The sequence below is a fragment of the Globicephala melas genome, chromosome 11 (assembly GCF_963455315.2).
Source record: "Globicephala melas chromosome 11, mGloMel1.2, whole genome shotgun sequence".
Lineage (NCBI taxonomy): Eukaryota > Metazoa > Chordata > Mammalia > Artiodactyla > Delphinidae > Globicephala > Globicephala melas.
Window position 1 is genome coordinate 62,022,305 of NC_083324.2, and position 21,825 is coordinate 62,044,129.

Here is a 21,825-nt window from a genome sequence, read left to right on the forward strand (position 1 = left end):
TATTCTAGGGGTTGACGACACAGTGAACAAAAACCCGTACCCATTCTGGTGGGAGGGAGACAGGAAACCAAATAAATATGCAATAAAATAGGATTTTCAATTGTGATAAGTGCTGTGAAGACTAGTATAATAACCCATAGGAGAGAAAATGATAGGTAAAACTTGGGTTGGCTGGAATCTAAAGGAAAAACTTAGAATTTGCTGAAAAATTAGATGTGCGATATAAGAGGCAGACAAGAGTCAACACAAGTACAAAATTTTTGACCTGAATAACTGAAAGAAATAAGATATTCTTCACTGAAACAGGGAAAACAAAAGGTGAAGCTGGTTTGAAAATAAAGATCAAATATGATATGACAAATATATATCCAAGTGGAAATGTGGGGATGGGAGAAAAGTTCAGAGGAAAGTCTGTCCTGGAGATAAAATTATTACATTTGTTGACCTCTACATGGTATTGAAAACTATGAGACCAGATGAGATCATCAGGGGAGTCAGCACAAATAAGAAAAGAAGAGGTCCAAGATTGAACCATCCAGCTCTACCATTAAGTGGTCCAGTAGCTGAGGAAGAAGTAGCAAAAGTGACACAGGATTTTAAGAGAAATGGAAAATCCTGGAACACCATTGATGTAGGATGATGCAGTGAGAAAGAAGCCTGACTATAAATAAGTAAAAGGATTGACAGACTATTGTGAGGGCCCAGCCTAAATGTAAATCTGTGAATTTGTAGTAAAAGCAATTTGCTTGGCTTTTTGATAATGTCTCCAGGAATGCTCAACTGCCTATCATAGGAGCAGAGAAAGTGAATTGCAGCATTTATAGAACTGATGTTCAGAGGTGGCTCTGGCAGAAGAATGTTGTGAGTGTCAGGAAACTGAGGGTACTGATGGGAGAAGAGCAAAGGGTCAACCATGAAGTTCAACGTGGACAGGGAAGAAGAGGGACTTCAGACTAAGGGACTAGTGGTCTCTTTGGTTCAGGAATCAGATTTGAAAGCATGGTGGGTGTTGGGGAGAATGGCCCAGGGTCACAGTATGGGTTATGAGAGCTTAGGATTTAGTAGGGTGGTAAGACTAGATGATTATAAGGTCTAGGCTTATAACAGAGTAGGGTTAGGGTTAGGGTTTCTAGAAACAATGTCTATTCCTTAGGGCATAAAAAATACACAGACAAACCCTTCTAAGCCAACTTTCATTTTTCAATATTATTTTCCGCCTTTAAAAATAATTGTCTATTCCCCCATGGCATTCAGGTCGCAATTCCCAGGCTTATCATCCAAAAATAATAAATCAATGCTTTCCTTTGTAGGAAGGGACATTAGATCCCTCATGAGATTCAGGGAACCCACTAGTCTTATCAGTGATACACAATACAACACACTTTCTAGATGGATTATTTTCTAGGAAGTCTTCTTTACATGACTAATCTCATCAATATCTTGATGGGTGGAGAGGGGTTTTAACAAGGAAATCACTGAGGGTAGTTCAGATAATTTATCATAGAATTTCATTTGGGTAGGAAATAAAGATAGTCTTTTAGGAGTCAAAGAAGAGGTGAAAGTGTGACTTTGTTCTCAGGTGCTATAGGCCTGCCCTCATCTCCCCACATGATGACTACAGGTCTATCTTATGTTCTATCCAGATGAAATTTAAATACTGAGGTATGCACTTTAGTATAAGTGCCCTGTGGTTACAAAATACATATAACCATTATTAACAGTAAGTGGCTTTGCCTTCTAAAGCATATACAGTGACCAAGATTTATTTCTCCAAAAATTTACTTCTTTACTTTAGCTTGCTACTAAAGTCTCTAAAATACAAATAGATCGTCACTACCGATACATTGTGAACTATTGACTTTTTAAAGGTTAATAGTTACAATTTTAGTGAATAAAATTGAAACAAAGTATGAATAAAAATGGATGCTTCAATGAATGAGGTGTGCTTTTAGAACATATTCTCAAAGGAATTTCTAAACATAACCAAATGTTGACAATGAAAGCAACTGAAAATAAGTAAAACTGTTTCCTTCTTTTTTATTGTTATATTTTCTTACAGGAACATCCATAGCCTGCATAAAATTTCTTCACCAGGTAAGGAGAACAGTTTGTTTTTAATTTTAGTTGAGCCAACATATAATGTCATCAAGAATAACATTAAAAATGGAAAATCCAACAGTACTAAAGACTTTTCATCTTCCTAGTTTACTGTCAGAGAACAAGATCAGGGATAAATTCCTATCCTCAGATTAACCACAAAAAGGGCAATGGTTTGGTATTCACTTTTAAGCTGAAAGTACATTGTTAGCATGAGGCTCTTTTTATCACTTTTACCTAGCATTGTCTTATCCTAACAAGGATGTACAGAATTTTTTGCACAAAATTTAGTTGGAAAAGGATTTGAAATTATACTAGCTACACTATACAACATTTAGATGAAGAGCCCCGTGTTAGCCGGTGGACTGCTGAATCCCTTATTCAGGAAAGAAAAAGAAAAATTTTGCTGTTTACTGCATACCATAGCTCAGTTCCAATGGAGCCCAGAAATGAATTGCTATGGTGATGAAAAATCATTTTCCACACAAAGCAGAACCAGATGCATGTTAATATCATTGCATTGGTTAAATGCCAGTTAACACTTTCCATTGTCAGTGTTGTTTAAAAACGCATTTTAGTTCCTATCCTTGAGAAACTAGTTTAATAATAAAAATTAGAGCTGAAAGGATGAAAATATTTTCCTAAGTATAGTTTCAAGTGCTCGAAACTCTGAGACTGTCACCTCACTGGCCACTCGACTAATAATTTAAGAAACTGTTTTCCCCCCGTGCCATGCAGGCTCACTGCTTCTTTGCTCAGTTTCAGGCTCCAGTGCCTTCCTTTCTTCTATTTCCCTAGAAGTTCTCTTCCTTCTGACGTTGACACCCACACTCACAGATGGCCACTAGCTTCTTGTTGAGAAGAGACATGACAGGGTGTCTCTCAGCATTTACACTGCGCCAAGGACTGTCCTGAGCATCTTCTTTGGTTGCCAGTAAGCAGTTTTGCCTTTATCTGCTCATCCTTTCCACTAACTGCCTATAACATTTCATTTTGATATAGTCAAATTTATCTACACCCGGGCATCTCTCCCTCAAACCCTCTTGCAGTAAACACCAGAGTGCATAGCCTTTCAAAGTTCTCAAAAGCATGAAGGAAAGACTTCCTTTTACCTGGGGTGTGGTCTGAATGCTCCCTGCTAAGATGCACGAGATCATTTGGAAGTAATTGCTCCCGCAGTCCCTCGGAAGCCCCCGGCTTTCTGGAAGCATTGATTCATCCCATAAGGGCGTGAGCAAACCAATGAGTGAGGTGGGAAGGGAGCCACTCCCTGAAACAACACACACACTCGCAGGGAAAAAAAGAATTCTAAAAAAGAGGTAACGAGGAATCCTCCCTGAACGAAAGGGTTTTGTCAGCTCCAAAGAGTAGATTTATGTTCAGACAATTTTTAGATTTGGAACTTCAGGAGAGGTCAGATTGACTGCTGAAATGGAGCCAGTAGAAGTAAAAGAAGAATTACCACCTATATGTGTTTCCCCTCTTTTCTTTTTATGCATGTAGTCCAATTAAACATTCTGCAAAAAGAACAGAGAAGCCAGATTGTACAGCAACAAGAAGCTGATCGAAGGACCTGCACAGCTGACAATCCCAGCAATCAGTTGGTCACACTCACTGGGAACATTTAGAGGTACAAATACATGCAAACACTGGGTCTAAATAAAGAATGAGAAAACGCACAGTCATCCCTTCAAAAATCAATAGCTTTAATTAGTGGTCCTTGGCATGTACCTAGCGAGCAATGGTACAGGAGTGTCTCTAGTGACTGAAGTTTTGCTATTAACTAAATTTGCTCTAAAATAGAGCTTGGAATCAAATATTTGTCAAAACTAAATTCCATTCCAATATTCCTGGAAGACAGTGAGTTTCCTGACTATAGACAAATGTCAAAGCTTTACATGTGAAATTGATTGGAGTCTTCAGCTTTCGCACTTCCATTTTCTAAGTGTTGATTTTTCTCCAAATCTGTAATATCTATATTTGTGCTTTGGTGATGAAAGACGTTGTGTCACAAGGGCTGGTTACAGACCAAAGGCTCTGGGAAGGAATGAAGGTTTTATTTTAGGGACCTAGATTATACCTCTTAACATTTTCACCATTATCAGAAGCCTGAATTCTTGGAAACATTACAAGTGAACCAATTGTCAAAAGTGATACTGTTAGCACACTGGGAAAAACTATTCCAAATAACCCAGTACTTTCTGACCTAGTAAATGATCTAAACTTTTTTTTTTTTTTTTTTTTTTTGCGGTACGCAGGCCTCTCACTGTTGTGGCCTCTCCCATTGCGGAGCACAGGCTCCGGACGTGCAGGCTCAGCGGCCATGGCTCACGGGCCCAGCCACTCCGCGGCATGTGGGATCTTCCCGGACCAGGGCACGAACCCGTGTCCCCTGCATCGGCAGGCGGACTCTCAACCACTACGCCACCAGGGAAGCCCGATCTAAATTTTTTAATGTGAGTGCTATGTTACATCAGAGAACAAATTATGTGCCTTCTTCTATGCTATGTATATTTATGGATATTCAAGAGACTATAATACCCTCCTGCCCTTAAAGAGCTTACAGTCCAATTGGGAATATAAAACAGGTGTACAAGTACAGAGATGCAAAGCAAAAAAGAAGAGAAAAATTCCCATCCTGCAGTTCTCAAAGTTTATACATAAGCCACCTGGAGATCTTAAAATGCAGTTTCTTAAATATCCTGTGATAAACCATAATGGAAAAGAATCTGAAAAAGAATGTATTGTTAGGTACATGTATAACTGAATCACTTTGTGTACAGCAGAAATTAACACAATATTGTAAATCAACTGTAAATAATTTTTCTTAAATGCATAAAATATTTTTTTTTAAATGCAGTTTTTTGTCTTTTGGTTTTTTTGCGGTACGCGGGCCTCTCACTGTTGTGGCCTCTCCCGTTGCGGAGCACAGGCTCCGGACGCGCAGGCTCAGCGGCCATGGCTCACGGGCCCAGCCGCTCCGCGGCATGTGGGATCTTCCCCGACCGGGGCACAAACTCGTGTCCCCTGCATTGGCAGGCAGACTCTCAACCTCTGCGCCACCAGGGAAGACCCTAAATACAGTTTTTGATTGCGGAGATCTTGGGTGTGGCCTCAGATTCAACATTTCCCTCGAGCTCCCGGTGGTACCCAGCTGCTGGTCTGTGACACTCAGAGTAGCAAAGACTTAGAGGAATTTTTGGAGGGTTGTGAGATCATAGTCACCTGGGGTAAGTAATTCAAGGATAAAGTGGCATTTGGACTCACTTAGAAGAGTAGCGGAATAGGACCTCTGAAGGTGAGATAGAATAGCCCTTATTTCAGGCAGGGAGAAAAGCTCAGGTGAAGGCACCTATCAGAACGGCAGTAAGCAGCAGGGGTAGCCACAGAGCAGGGAACGAGGGAGTCAGATCACCCACTGGCTGTGGGACCTGGGTCCAAGCCGGGGTTACAGGACCTCTCGAAGGCTCAGTCCCCCACCAGCAAAATATGGATCAAAATAGTATTTATTTCACAGGGTTCTCATGAAAATTACAATTAAATGCAGCATGTAAAGCTCTGTGTCAGGCAAATACTTAATAAATGTTACACCTGTGAACACTATTGTTACTCAGTTTGGTAAATAACATACATGAGAATAAAGGCAAATAAGACTAGAAAAGTAGGTTCAGTCTAGATCATGAGATATTTTTAATTTACCATTTTAATTATTTTTAAGTGTACAGTTTAGTGAGTAGCATTACATTTACATTGCTGTGCAACCATCACCACTATCAATCCACAGAACTTTTTTTCGTTTTGTCAAACTGAAACTCCGTTCCCATTAAACAATAATTCCTCATTCCCTACCCCAACCCCCAATCCCTGGTAACTACTATTCTACTTTCTACATTCAGATTCATCTCTCCTCCCCTTTGTCGATCATCAGAGATCTTGAATTAAGATGTTTTGATGCTATTCAGTAGGGAATAGGAACAAAGATTTTATATAATTACATAAATATATGTATATGCATATATATATCATCATATATATATATATATAAAATCCTAATTCCTATTCCTTACTGAATAGGGGAGCCTTAACAAATCCTAGAGACCACACTCATCTCCACGATCCATCCCTTGTCAGTGGTTCGATCAGTTTATTCTAAGTGGATTCAAACAATAAGGAAGCTCTTTTCCTATATCTCATTCTGTCCTTCTCCCTCTGTTATTTTTTCTCATTCCCTCCCCCAAACATAAAGCAATATTCACACATGTTGGTACAGTCAGATTTGGGAGAGGAAATACTTCAGCCCCTATCCTTTGTCCTACTTGATTTCTTCCTTGAGTCATTTTACAATGAGAACCAATGAAATTAATCCATTATTTTGCTATTTTGTTCTGTGTCTTATTGGGAACTTTTCTGTACTCATTTTCTTTCCCTTGTTTTCTTAATAATTGTTGGCATTATAGACTATTCCTTATATTGATAGAAGGCAATTTTTACTTAACAAAAAGCAGAACAGTCATGCATTATAATAGCATGCTTCAGCCATCTGCTTAGTAACTGCATATATACTCAAAGAGCACATGTATTTAGAACAATTTCTATAGAAACCATCCTCATTGGAATAGAAAATGATGGCACCTGGTCAAAAAATAGGCCTCAGTCTTGGATGATGAAGACCAAGTGAGTTACCAACACAGGATTGGGGGTGGGAGAAGGGGAGAGTCTAGCCTCCAGTTACAACTACTTTTTTCTATAGATAAGAAGGCCATGTAGGGTCTGCCTAAGACCCTGAAGCATTTTATAAACACAAACTTTTAATGATCTCTCTCCTATTAAGGAACACAAACTTTTCTGTTGAATAATCTATTCCCAAAAGAAAGTAAAGTTTGTTGAACATTGCAACAGACAAATATAATCCAAAATTCTCTTTAAAATCTGGCATTATTGATGGCTGAAGTAGGGCATCCTTCACCCTTCTGACTAAACAGATATTACTGCAATACCTTGCAGCCAAGAGAATCTTAAGGTATTACTTTTAAAACAAACAGTATAGAACAAATAGTCTCTCTTCCTGACATGGAAAACAAATTTGAGGAAAAAAAAATAGACACCTCCACAAAATATTGCTAAGAAACATGTAAGTTATTAAACAGATCCAACTGTCAAGACCATCCAGAAGTCTATTTGACTGCTCTTATGCCTTGTGCTTAAAAAAAAGTCACTAGAAATCCCATTTATTCATCTTAATAAACCCCTGTTGAGTGACAGGCACTATTCCAAGCTCTAGGAGACATCAAGATAAAGACTTGGACCCCATTCTCATGAAGTCTCCTTCTCATGAAGGAGAAACCTTCACAGCTACACCACTGGTGAATGAAGTTAGAGGAGCGGGCAAGTGATGTGCTGAATCTAGGCTGTTCGGGGAAGCAGCCTCAGGCCATCCCCAGGGAGCTTTCACTCAGCTTCTGCACTTAGTTTCTACTCCTGGTAACCAACATCAAAATCACTTCTCATTCTGTTTTAGCCCTGGGTGCTGTTTTTCCTCTGAAGATGGGAATCACCCAGGGTTTGGACCCCTGCTCCAGAATAATAGGTGATTGTAGAAATCATAATCACAACTCAGAATTAGCTGTATGATATTTAAATGAATCCTGACATCTCATAAAAAATGCATGAGAGGGGGCTTCCCTGGTGGCACAGTGGTTGGGAGTCCACCTGCCAATGCAGGGGACACGGGTTCATGCTCCGGTCTGGGAAGATCCCACATGCCGCAGAGCAGCTGGGCCCGTGAGCCATGGCCGCTGAGCCTGAGCATCCGGAGCCTGTGCTCCGCAATGGGAGAGGCCACAACAGTGAGAGACCCGTGTACTGCAAAAAAAAAAAAAAAGCATGAGATCCTGTTGTAACTGAGGAATTTCAGCTTCAAGTATGCTAAGCCTGACTCCTGCCCTAGTTCCCCTTCAACTTTAACTTAGTTTACAGAAGAATAAGCTAATTATACATATTGAAATGGAAGATTAGTTGTTCTATTTTGCTTTAACACTTGCTCCTTATTTTTTAGAGATAACTAACCAGAGACTCATGGCAAAATGATGTTCCAATCATAAGCAAGATGTGACGAAACTTTGGCACCAATGATCATGATAATAATCTCTGAAAATAGAATACTACCCTCTCCCCAGCATGTAGCTCCTTTCTCTTTTCTCTATATTATCTCCAAGCAAGACCTGGGGAGTTGGGAGTTGGTTCTTTAGGACATGAGTCCACCTTCTCCCCTGGATTGCTGGCTTCCTCAATAAAGCTATCTTTCCTTTTACCCAACACTTGTGCCTCAGTATTGGATTCTTGAGGAACAAGCAGCCAAACCTGAGTTTGGTAACACTGTCACAGTCTAAGTTTGTCCTCATCTACATTGCCATGTGTGCTGGCCTCATCTGGATTTCTTCTATTCCTGTTACTACTGCTTGTAGAGTCTCTTCTCTTGAGGGTATATCCTCCTAGGTAAAATGATACTAAAAGTCCACCTTAATTCAAGTAAACCAAGAGCTTCAAAGTATTGAAGAAAATCTAGCACCTAAGTGAAAATGTTTGACATACTTAGATATTCAGAAGAGGCAAATAGGCCTTGTACATGGTAGAATTTGAAAGGGGAACAGAGACAATGATAAGAAACATATATCCAACAGGAATAAGTGTCTGGTGGTCACTCTCCCCTTGTGGAATCACTTTCCAGCTTGGCTTCTGGTATTCCATTTCTCTTGGTCCCCTCCTAGCCCCTGTACCCTCCTTCTCTGCCTGCTTTGTGCCATCTGACCCTGCAGCATTGAAGTGGCCCAGGAGTCACTTGCTGGATAATCTTATCCAGTCCCATAGCTTTAATTAACATTTATAAGCCATTGAGTTCCAAATTTGTTTCCCCAGCCTGTACAGTGTCCTTGGATAATACACCCCTATAGCCAACTAATATCTTCACTTAGATATTTTACAAACATTTGAAACTTAATACGTCTGAAACTGAATTATTTTTGTTTCTCCTGAAATTGTTTCCCACCCCTCCCCCTAATTTCTCCCCACCAGCATATAGTTGTACTTATTTCTCATTGCATAAGCCAAAAATGAGGGCTTATATTGGTTTTTGTTGGTTTCCCATAATCCCCCATCAATATATCAGTATTGGTCAATATACTGATATTCTTGCTTTCTCATAATCTCCCATCAATATATTAGTATAACTTGTCAGCTCTCCCTTCAAAATAAATCTAGAAAATGAATCTATCTCATTACTTCTACTTCTAACATCCTAGTAGCAGAACCTACCATAATCTCCTTTCTGAATCACTTTCTCATAAGTGGTCTCCCTGCTTCTACTTTGCCTCCTATAGTCAATATCTGATAAACACCCACATCTCCCTTTGGCTGGAGGACTATCCCCAGATGCTGGAAGTGCTGTGACAATGCTCAGCTGTTTATCTTCTCCAAGAGTTGTTCCTGGTTGAATAAAGCTCCTTATAAAGTCACCCCCCTTCTCAGGGGCAGCCTGTATCCAATGGCTGCTTGATGCATCCATACAAAAACCTGGCACCCCTGTTCCAATTTGAGACAATGCTGAAGGGTGAACCCAGTTTCAGAGCTACACTCAAGTTGGCTAACCTTTTACTGAGACTTCATTGCAGCCCAATTCTCCCTCTGCGTAATCTTGTTTCCTTCCCATCTCCCACTGGTGTTGGTCCTGAGAGCACTTCCAAGAGGGAAAACTTCCTGTATGCTAATCTCTATCTCAGAATCTTCTTCCTGGGAAACTGATCTATCACATCTCCCCAGTTGCTTTCCACACAGTAGCAAGATTAAGCCTTTAAAACATGTCAGACCACATCACTTCTCTATTCAACACCCTCCAGCAGCTTCCCCTGACACCCAGAGGCTAGGCCAAATTCCCTAAAATAGTCAACAGCTCAACAGGACTTGGTCCCTATGACTCTCCCTCCTGCTTCCTCAGCTCCAGCCATGATGAATTTTGTGTATTCCTACAGCATGCAAATCCCACTCCCTCGAATGTTTTTCCCAAGCTTATTACTGTCTCTTCACGTCCTCAGGTCTCTGCTCAAAAGTCACTTTAACTGTAAAACGTCCCTCACCACCCTACATGAAACTGCAACCCCAATTCAAGCTCCTTCCCCGTACTCTCTATCTACTTTTGCCCATGTTATTTGCTCTAGAGCCCGTACCAACTTCTCATGCTTGATTCCTATCTAATTTTGTCATTTTTTTAAAACTTTTATTTTATATTGGAGTATACTTGATTTACAAGTCATGCTAGTTTCAGGTGTACAGCAAAGTGATTCAGTTATACATACAATACACATAAAATTTTATCATTGGTTTTTAAACTCCATAAGGGTAAGGATTTGGTTTTGATCACCTTTATTTTCCTAGAATAGTATGTGGCACTTATTACCACTCCATAAATATTTATCCAGTGAACTTCTTGACTGACTGAGATCTTTATTTGTGGATATTTCTTGCACTTCTTTTCTTCTAATGAAAAGGACAATTTTGATTAAATTTGAATTGACTCTCTAAAAGAAAACGGAATCATCCCAATCTCAAGTTTCTCGGTTCCACTGGGCCAGTTGCTGCTGGGGCTCACAAGTCCTTACTAAGAATCAGAGGTCTAGAGGCTAAAGGTCATAGCAAAATGAGAGTAACTGCAGTCAGCTTCCTCCCATGACTCTTACATACAAATACCTGTAGCAAGAAATAGCAAGATGCTCAGAGCTATGCACTGTCCAACCATCTAGGTCAAAAGCAGACAAAATTTGTTCTGATCTCAGATTTTCCACCAAATAGTTGTGAGGTTTTGGGTAAGTCACTTAAATTCTCAGGGACAGTTTGTTTCTAAAACAACATTCTAGAATCAGTGTTGGTTTCCCGATGTGCCTTCTTTAGAATACCAGCCTTGAAAGATAAATAGTGATGAAAGGATTATGTAGTCAAATAAATTTAGGAATTGGTTTATTCCATATCGACCGTGTGGAGTTGTCTCATGGTCCAGAGGCCCTTCAAGCTTGGCTTAGCCCACAGTTTCTCACATTTATTTGGCCACAGAAGCCCTGGCTTTCCCAATGCCCACTTCCAACCCACTCACAAGGTGAACCGCTGAACTGGGCTGTCCACAAAGGTGTCTTTCTGCCGTGATATTTGATGAAGGCATGAAAAAGAGATATTTTGGTCAAAAAATCAAGAAGTTTCCACAAAGTTACTAGATGAAGTGCTATTTCTGATCTGGGCTTGGAAGGGAGAACAGTGAGATAGATGGATATTGGCAGAAGTCCTCTGAATTAGGAAGAAAGGAAGAGGTGGTCCACATTCCATGTCTAGTGGGCACTATAAATACACGTGGGCCCATGGGTCATGAATATATTCAGCAGCACAGGAATATGAACTGAAAATATGGATAATAAATTGACTAGAAGATCTTGAAACATATCCAGAGAGAAATTAATAAAGTGTGGTGCAAAGCATTGGGGATAAAGCATATTATTTAATAAGAATACTCAGAGATTCCATATATAGAGAATCACTTCTATATACATCATAAGAGAAACCTAAATTCTGGCCCACAACACAATTCATAAAGTCTTATTTGTAAGTGAATAGAGTAACACTAGCATCTTTAGAGTTTACAGTATAATTTCATAAAGGAACAGAGCAAAGTAATATTTATTTCCAAAATGACTTTTGGTATAGTATGATTTAAACGTATTTTATTTAAAATAAAGGGGAAAAGGGGCGCCTTCAAGATGGCAGAGGAGTAAGACACGGAGATCACCTTCCTCCCCACAAATGCATCAAAACTACATCTACATGTAGAATAACTCCTACAGAACACCTACTGAACGCTGGCAGAAGACCTCAGACTTCCCAAAAGGCAAGAAACTCCCCACGTACCTGGGTAGGGCAAAAGAAAAAAGGAAAAACATAGACAAAAGAAGAGGGACGGGACCTGCACCTCTGGCAGGGAGCTGTGAAGGAGGAAAAGTTTCCACACACTAGGAAGCCCCTTCACTGGTGGGGACGGGCGGGGGGTGGGGGGGGAAGCTTCAGAGCCGCGGAGGAGAGCACAGCAACAGGGGTGCAGAGGGCAAAGCGGAGAGATTCCCGCACAAAGAATCGTTGCCGACCAGCACTCACCAGCCTGAGAGGCTTGTCGGCTCACCTACCGGGGCCAGTGGGGGCTGAGGGCTGAGGCTCGGGCTTCAGAGGACTGGGGTTGGCTACGTGAACACAGCCTGAAGGGGGCTAGCGTGTCACAGCTAGTCGGGAGGGAGTCCAGGAAAAAGTCTGGAGCTGCCTAAGAGTCAACAGACCATTGTTTTCGGGGTGCGTGAGGAGAGGGGATTCAGAGTACCGCTTAAAGGAGCTCCAGAGAAGGGCGAGAGCTGCGGCTATCAGCGCGGACCCCAGAGACGGGCATGAAACACTAAGGCTGCTGCTGCAGCCACCAAGAAGCCCATGTGCAAGCACAGGTCACTATCCACACCTTCCCTCACGGGAGCCTGTGCAGCCCGCCACTGCCAGGGTCCCATGATCCAGGGACAACTCTCCGGGAAGAACACACCCCGGCCTCTACTGCCTCATTCTGTACCCCTCCCTCCCCACAGCCTCAGTGAGCCAGAGTCCCCTAATCAGCCTCTCCTTTAAGGCCGTCCTGTCTGGACAGGGAACAGACGCCCTCAGGCGACCTACACAGAGAGGCGGGGCAAAATCCAAAGCTGAACCCCGGGAGCTGTGTGAACAAAGAAGAGAAAGGGAAATTTTCCCAGCAGTCTCAGGAGCAGCAGATTAAATCTCCACAAACAACTTGATGTACCCTGCAACGGTGGAATACCTGAATAGACAATGAATCATCCCAAAATTGAGGCGGTGGACTTTGGGAGCAATTATAGACTTGGAGTTTGCTTTCTGCACCTAATGGGTTTCTGGTTTTATGTTTATCTTAGTTGAGTATTTACAGTTTATTATCAATGGTAGATTTGTTTATTGATTTGGTTTCTCTCTTTCTTTTATATATATATATTTTTTTCTTTTTTCTCTTTTGGTGAGTGTGTATGTGTATGTTTCTTTGTGTGATTTTGTCTGTATAGCTTTGCTTTTGCCATTTGTCCTGGGTTGAGAGTTAGGGTTTTTTGGGTTCTTTGGGGTTTTTCTAGCATAGATTTTAGTGCTTGTTATCATTGGTAGATTTGTATTTTGGTTTGGTCGCTCTCTTCGTTATTTCTCTCTTTTTTTTAATTACTTTTTAATTTTTTTATTTTTAATAATTATTTTCTATTTTAATAACTATTTTATTTCTTTATTTTTTCTTTTTTTGTTTCTTTCTTTGTTTTTTCTCCCTTTTCTTCTGAGCCATGTGACTGACAGGGTCCTGGTTATCTGCCTTGTGTCAGGCCTGAGCATCTGAGGTGGGAGAGCAAAGTTCAGGATATTGGTTCACCAGAGACCTCCTGGCCCAACATAATATCAAACAATGAAACCTCTCCCAGAGGTCTCCATTTCAACGCTAAGACCCAGCTCCACTCAACAACCAGCAAGCTACAGTGCTGGACACCCTATGCCAACAAGCAAGAAAGGAACACAACCCCACACATTAGAAGAGAGGCTGCCTAAAATCATAAAAAGTTCACATATACTCCAAAACACACCACCAGACATGGTGCTGCCCACCAGAAAGACAAGATCCAGCCTCATGCACCAGAACACAGGTGCCAGTCCCCTCCACCAGGAAGCCTACACAACTCACTGAACCAAACTTACCTACTGGAAGCAGACACCAAAAACAACGGGAACAATAACAAACCAGAACAATTAAGAAAATGGTAATAGGAACAACATATCAATAACTACCTTAAATATAAATGGATTAAATGCTCCAACCAAAAGACATAAACTGGCCGAATGGATACAAAAACAAGACCCGTATATATGTTGTCTACAAGAGACCCACTTCAGACTGAGGGACACATACAGACTGAAAGTGAGGGGACAAAAAAAGATATGCCATGCAAATGGAAATAAAAAGAAAGCTGGAGTAGCATTCTCATATCAGACAAAATAGACTTTAAAATAAAGACTATTAGAAGAGACAAAGAAGGACACTACATAATGATCAAGGGATCAATCCAAGAAGAAGATATAACAATTATAAATATATATGCAGTCAACATAGGAGCACCTCAATACATAAGGAAAATGCTAACGGCCCTAAAAGGGGAAATCGACAGTAACACAAAAATAGTAGGGGACTTTAACACCACACTTTCACCAATGGACAGATCATCCAAAATGAAAATGAATTAGGAAACACAAGTTTTAAATGATACATTAAACAAGATGGACTTAATTGATATTTATAGGACATTCAATCCAAAAAACAACAGAATACACTTTCTTCTCAAGTGCACATGGAACGTTCTCCAGGATAGATCATATCTTGGGTCACATATCAAGCCTTGGTCAATTTAAGAAAATTGAAATCATATCAAGTATCTTTTCCAACCACAATGCTATGAGACTAGATATCAATTACAGGGAAAAAATCAGCAAAAAATACAAACACATAGAGGCTAAACAGTACACTACTAAATAACCAAGAGATCACCGAAGAAATCAAAGTGGAAATCAAAAAATACCTGGAAACAAATGAGAATGAAAACACGACAACCCAAAACCTATGGGATGAAGCAAAAGCAGTTCTAAGAGGGAAGTTTATAGCAATACAATCCTACCTTAAAAAACAGGAAACATCTTGAATAAACAACCTAATATTACACCTAAAACAATTAGAGAAAGAAGAATTAGAAAACCCCAAAGTTAGCAGAAGGAAAGAAATCATAAAGATCATATCAGAAATAAATGAAAAAGAAATGAAGGAAATGATAACAAAGTTCAATGAAACTAAAAGCTGGTTCTTTGAGAAGATAAACAAAATTGATACACCATTAGCCAGACTCATCACGAAAAAAAGGGAGAAGACACAAATCAATAGAATTAGAAATGAAAACGGAGAAGTAACAACTGTCACTGCAGATATACAAAGGATCATGAAAGATTATTACAAGCAACTACACGCCAATAAAATGGACAACCTGCAAGAAATGGACAAATTCTTAGAAAAGCACAACCTTCCGAGACTGAAGCAGGAAGAAATAGAAAATAGAAACAGACCAATCACAAGCACTGAAATAGAAACTGCAATTAAAAGTCTTCCAACAAACAAAAGCCCAGGAGCAGGTGGCTTCACAGGAGAATTCTATCAAACGTTTAGAGAAGAGCTAACACCTATCCTCCTCAAACTCTTCCAAAATATAGCAGAGCAAGGTACACTCCCAAACTCATTCTATGAGGCCACCATCACCCTGATACCAAAATGAGACAAAGATGCCACAAAAAAAGAAAAATACAGAACAACATCACTGATGAACATAGATGCAAATATCCTCAACAAAATACTAGCAAACAGAATCCAACAGCACATTAAAAGGATCATACACCATGATCAAGTGGGGTTTATCCCAGGAATGCAAGGATTCTTCAAGATATGCAAATCAATCATGTGATAAACCATATATTAACAAATTGAAGGAGAAAAACCATATGATCATCTCAATAGATGCAGAAAAAGCTTTCAACAAAATTCAACACCCATTTATGATAAAAAAAAACCTGCAGAAAATAGGCATAGAGGGAACTTACCTCAACATAATAAAGGCCATATATGACAAACCCACAGCCAACATCGTTTTTAATGGTGAAAAACTGAAAACATTTCCTCTAAGATCAGGAACAAGACAAGGTTTCCCACTCTTGACACTATTATTCAACATAGTTTTGCAAGTTTTAGCCACAGCAATCAGAGAAGAAAAAGAAATAAAAGAATCCAAATTGGAAAAGAAGAAGTAAAACAGTAAACTGCTTGCAGGTGACATGATACTATATACAGAGAATCCTAACGATGCTACCAGAAAACTACTAGAGCTAATCAATGAATTTGGTAAAGTTTCAGGATACAAAATTAATGCACAGAAATCTCTTGCATTCCTATACACTAATGATGAAAAATCTGAAAGAGAAATTAAGGAAACACTCCCATTTACCATCGCAACAAAAAGAATAAAATACTTAGGAATAAACCTACCTAAGGAGACAAAAGACCTGTATGCAGACACTGATGAAAGAAATTAAAGATGATACAAACAGATGGAGAGATATACTACGTTCTTGGATTTCCAATCAAAGAATCAACATTGTGAATATGACTATACTACCCAAAGCAATCTACAGATTCAATGCAATCCCTAACAAACTACCAATGGCATTTTTCACAGAACTAGAATAAAAAATTTCACAATTTGTATAGGAACACAAAGAACCCGAATACCCAAAGCAATCTTGACACAGAAAAACGGAGCAGGAGGAATCAGGCTCTGGACTTCAGACTGTACTACAAAGCTACAGTAATCAAGATAGTACAGTACTGGCACAAGAACAGAAATATAGATCAATGGAACAGGATAGAAAGCCCAGAGATAAACCTACGCTCATATGGTCACCTTATCTTGGATAAAGGAAGCAAGAATATACAATGGAGAAAAGACAGCCTTTTAAATAAATGGTGCTGGGAAAACTGGACAGCTACAAGTAAAAGAATGAAAGTAGAACACTCCCTAATACCATAGACAAAAATAAACTCAAAATGGATTAAAGACCTAAATGCAAGGCCAGACACTATAAAACTCTTAGAGGAAAACATAGGCAGAACACTCTATGACATAAATCACAGCAAGATCCTTTTTGACCCATGTCCTAGAGAAATGGAAATAAAAGCAAAAATAAACAAATGGGACCTAATAAAACTTAAAAGCTTTTGCACAGCAAAATAATCCATCAACAAGATGAAAAGACAACCCTCTGAATGGGAGAAAATATTTGCAAATGAAGCAACTGACAAAGAATTAATCTCCAAAATATACAAGCAGCTAATGCAGCTCAATATCAAAAAAAAAACAACCTAATCCAAAAATGGACAGAAGACCTAAATAGACATTTATCCAAAGAAGATATACAGATTGCCAAAAAACACATGAAAGGATGCCCAACTTCACTAATCATTAGAGAAATTCAATTCAAAACTACAGTGAGGTATCACCTCACACTGGTCAGAATGGCCATCATCAAAATATCTACAACAATAAATGGTAGAGAGGGTGTGGAGAAAAGGGAACCCTCTTGCACTGTTGGTGGGAATGTAAATTGATACAGCCACTATGGAGAACAGCATGGAGGTTCCTCATGAAACTAAAAATAGAACTACCATACGACCCAGCAATTCCACTACTGGGTATATACCCTGAGAAAACCATAATTCAAAAAGAGTCAAACATTGTACCACAATGCTGCAATGTTCATTGCAGCTCTATTTACAATAGCCATGACATGGAAGTAACCAAAGTGTCCATCAATAGATGAATGGGTAAAGAAGATGTGGCACATATATACAATGGAATATTACTCTGCCATAAAAAGAAACAAAATTGAGTTATTTGTAGTGAGGTGGATGACCTAGAGACTATCATACAGAGTGAAGTAGGTCAGAAAGAGAAAAACAAATACCGTATGCTAACACGTATATATGGAATCTAAAAAAAAAAATGGTCGCGGAGAACCTAGGGGCAGGACAAGAATAAAGATGCAGACGTAGAGAATGGACCTGAGGACACAGGGAGAGGGAAGGGTAAGCTGGGATGAAGTGAGAGAGTGCCATGTACATATATACACTACCAAATGTAAAATAGCTAGCTAGTGGGAAGCAGCCACATAGCACAGGGAGATCAGCTCGATGCTTTGTGTCCACTAGAGGGGTGGGATAGGGAGGATGGGAGGGAGACACAGGAGGGAGAAGATATGGAGATATATGTATATGTATAGCTGATTCATTTTGTTATATAGCAGAAACCAACACACCATTGTAAACCAATTATACTCCAATAAAGATGTTAAAAAAAATAAAACAAAGGCGAAGCAATAACCTCCTATTTTATGTTCCAGGTATACTTACATATGAAGAATGCCCTCAAAAGCCTTCATCATATACTACAGATACAAATTTTATCTGTATTACTCAGTTTTGCTGATGAAAACTGTGTTCAAAAAGTGATTTTAGGATGGCTCAGATAAAAGTTTTAATTGATTATTTTTGAAAGCTCTAAGCTCTTTACATTCAGGCTCTGCCCACCAGGACAAGTCATGAAACACCCCTGCCCACAGGTATCTGGTCACAGAGAGATCATAACCAATGTTTTGTCATTAGAGTCACATGTGCTCTTTCCGAAGCAACTGTATTTTAAATTAGCTTCCTTATATTGGTCAACATAAAGAATAGGCTAGATATAAGTGTAAAAATGTGCATACCAAGAAAACAACTACTACTTCCTCTACATATTTTATATTTTATCTTAATCCATCATTTTTTTCATTGTACTCTATTTAAATTCATGACTCTGCAGAATAACTGAAGACAGATGTCAGAAAGCCAGTGTCGGTCCATTCTTTTCCTGAACTACCTAACCATAATTAGAAGAATAAAATAGCAATAGAAGAAGGGTAGAACTAACTGACTGTGTTTGCAATACAGAAGAGAGAACATGGGGCTTTGGGTGAGAGAGTACTTGTGTGGTATCCCCACCCTTTGCTACTTACTAGCTGTGTGACCCAAGGCAGATTCTTGATCTCTCTGAGCTTCCTTTACTTAGGACCACAGAATTCATCACACAAACTGGGACACTCTCGAGTGTGAAAGATGGGGGCATGGGGGGCACAATTAGTAATTCCTTCAGGGCAACAGGCATAAAATGGGACTATAAGGGGCAAACCAAGGCATAATCAGCCTACTTACTTGCAATACTGAGGCCATAATATCTCAAAAGTGTTGTGAGGTTAAAAATGGCATTATATAATAGGCTACGGAGGAAGTTTAACAGCACGTATTCAATAAGTAATTTTTCCCTTCTCATAAATAACAGTTGGGTATTGGTTGGGGATGGGGATGATGTGAAGGGCTAATTGTGTTATCTTTTAAAACATGGAGCAAGATAAATGGTTGACCTACTGCTTCTTCTGCTTGCAGTGCTCTCCAGCAACCATCTCCCTGCTTCATTTCTCTTCACCCTGCTGAGTTCTAAGAAACTCAGAGGTTCAAATTTTAATTTGCATGATGAGGTTAACACAATTGCTCACCCACAGTATACTTCATAAAATCACTACCTGAAGACTCCTTCCATGATTTCCTGGGTGAGATACAGCCACCTGTTGCTGCTCTCTTAGGCCTTGTACTTCTGCATAGCATGTGCTGCTATTAAAATTATGTGATTACATGTATAGTGAATTCTTTAATGTCTGGCTCCCCAGTTGGAACATAAGCACCAGGTCAATGGGACATTTCTATTTTGTCTCCTGCTGTACCCCCAGCACCTAGTATAGTGCTTATCACATAGCAGGGGGTCAATAAATGTCCATTAAATAAACAAATGACCATGGGCATACATGAGGGTTGTATGGAGGATTCAGAGAGGGCAAGAGAGATTTCTGTCTTCAAGGAACATACAGTTGTTAGGGAACCACTGACCAAAACTGCCCACCTCGGCCAACTACCATGATAACCACTTGCATGAGTTATCTCACAGTAGGAGTTCCCGACAAGGAACCTGGTGCTGCCAAGGAAAACTAACCAGGAGAATTTGGGAGGGTCCAAAAGGAGAGAGGAGATGCCAGCCCATAATATGTCCTACCAACCTCTCAGAATCCTTCGCGCTGGAATCCTTCTAGGCAGAGAGATGCATGCACCACCAGGAAGGACCCTGAGTCACACCAAATATGGGCCAGGCAAGATGATTGGCCAGAGACAACCCAAAAACTAACCCCATTACCATAAAACCTGAGACTGTGAGCCACGTGGCAGAGCAGTTCTCCTGGGTTCCCTTACCCTGCTGCTCTCCACCCAGGTGCCCTGTCCCAATAAAGTCTTCTGCTTTGTCAGCACGTGTGTCTCCTCAGACGATTCATTTCTGAGTGTTAGACAAGAGCCCAGTCTTGGACCCTGGAAGGGGTTCCCCTTCCTGCAACACAGGAACAGATTTGATCAAATTTATACTATGTATAAATACCATTTAACGAGTTTTATGTGATACTATTCTGGGTACTTAATATAGATCATCTCTTGAATTTCTCACAACAAGCCAGCAAGAGAATTATCATGTCCATCAGACAAGTGAGAAAATTGAGACTTGGGGAGATTAAATTACTTGCCTAACGAGCACAAGATGTAATTGGATTTGAATCCCTGTCTGCCTGGCTAGAACCCAGTTTCATGTGGACTCTTATTTGCTGACTGCTTCTCCCAGCCTTACCATAGAGCTACTCACTTACAGACAAGTGATAAGAAAGGTTCAGGAGAGAGCAGCCAGCAAAGATTTTGTTGTTAACAACGTTAAAGAGAATTGGACTCAGGTGAATGTTTCCCTAAAGCCTCCAGTATTCATTCCCAAAATGAGGCTATACACTCTGACTTTTCTAGCTTTCATCACCATTATTTTCTGTCTCTATGTCATTCTTGCTATAAAAACAATGCATGGTTATTTCGCAACATAACTTTAAAATGGAAATGAGATATCAGCAAAAAATCCAATTGTATTGGTATGAATGCTAAAGCTACCTAAATTTCAATACGGATAGTGCAACATAGACCCAGAAAAATATTGTTGGATCACTAAATATGTTTATGACAAGTATTTCCTTATATTTAATAAACAATATTTATCTTCAAAAACATCTAAACTAATGTGTGAACTCTGACATGTTTTATACCATCAATTTATTAATTCTACTAATGGAAACAATGAAATGTGGAGTCAGATTCAAACCATAAATCTACCAATAATTAGCCAACAACACTATGATAGTTATTTAAATTCCATGAGCTTTCATTTCTCCATCTATAAAATGGGCATAATAAAGGCATCCAAATCTCAGTGGGTGAATGTGAAAATTAAATGAGATGACATATAAGATCCTGATGTATGGCCCAACACACAGTTGGCACACAGTAAATGTTAATTTCTCTCTTTCTAGGACAGATGAAATGTATAAGGTTTAACAAAAATCTCTAATGGATACAGTCTCAGAATACTACCATGTTTTCTTGTGGTGTCCTCTATTTTCTCCCCTTAATGTGTTCACTCCAAAACAAAACAGAAAGGCAGATTTTAACCATCTTCATCCTCATCTACTGTCATCCTAAAGATCCTTTACAAACGCTGCGACTTGCCCACAACTGCAGAAAACCAGATTCATCAGGAGTTACAGAACACTCCAGCAGCACATTAATAGACTCAACGTTCAGTGCTCCATATCCTCCAGAATCAACCATGACTTAGACCGAAGGGTTGTCCTGAAACAAGGTGCATATGCATTTGTAAAAGAGTAATTCAGTGGGTGAAGAGATGCCAGTGAATCAAAGCACATTGGGATGATCTTTTCTTTTTTTTTTAGGTTGACACCAGAATTTCCACAGAGGGAAAAACCAGCTGACCACTACAGTAGCCAGTATATTGCCCCAGGATGAGAGGTGTCCCTGGGACCAACACTGCTGAGCAGTCTTCCACGAAGACAGGAATTAATGAT

The 21,825-nt window shown here is 39.8% G+C and overlaps 1 protein-coding gene across 19 annotated transcripts in view; it reads right to left on the minus strand.

Moving 5' to 3' along the window:
* Positions 1 to 21,825, minus strand: part of MLIP (muscular LMNA interacting protein) — a 286,505-nt gene that overhangs the window by 162,168 nt on the left and 102,512 nt on the right. For 15 of the 19 annotated variants that reach the window (XM_060308351.1, XM_060308338.1, XM_060308349.1 and 12 more), the window contains exon 1: positions 3,210 to 3,324. The exons of 3 other annotated variants lie outside the window; for them this stretch is intronic. In XM_060308351.1, coding sequence (XP_060164334.1) covers positions 3,210 to 3,308 — 99 coding nt within the window. In that variant the 5' untranslated portion in view covers positions 3,309 to 3,324. Of the gene's footprint in view, positions 1 to 3,209; positions 3,335 to 21,825 lie in introns of those variants that run through there. One more of the 19 variants, XM_060308342.1, reaches the window with a different exon arrangement.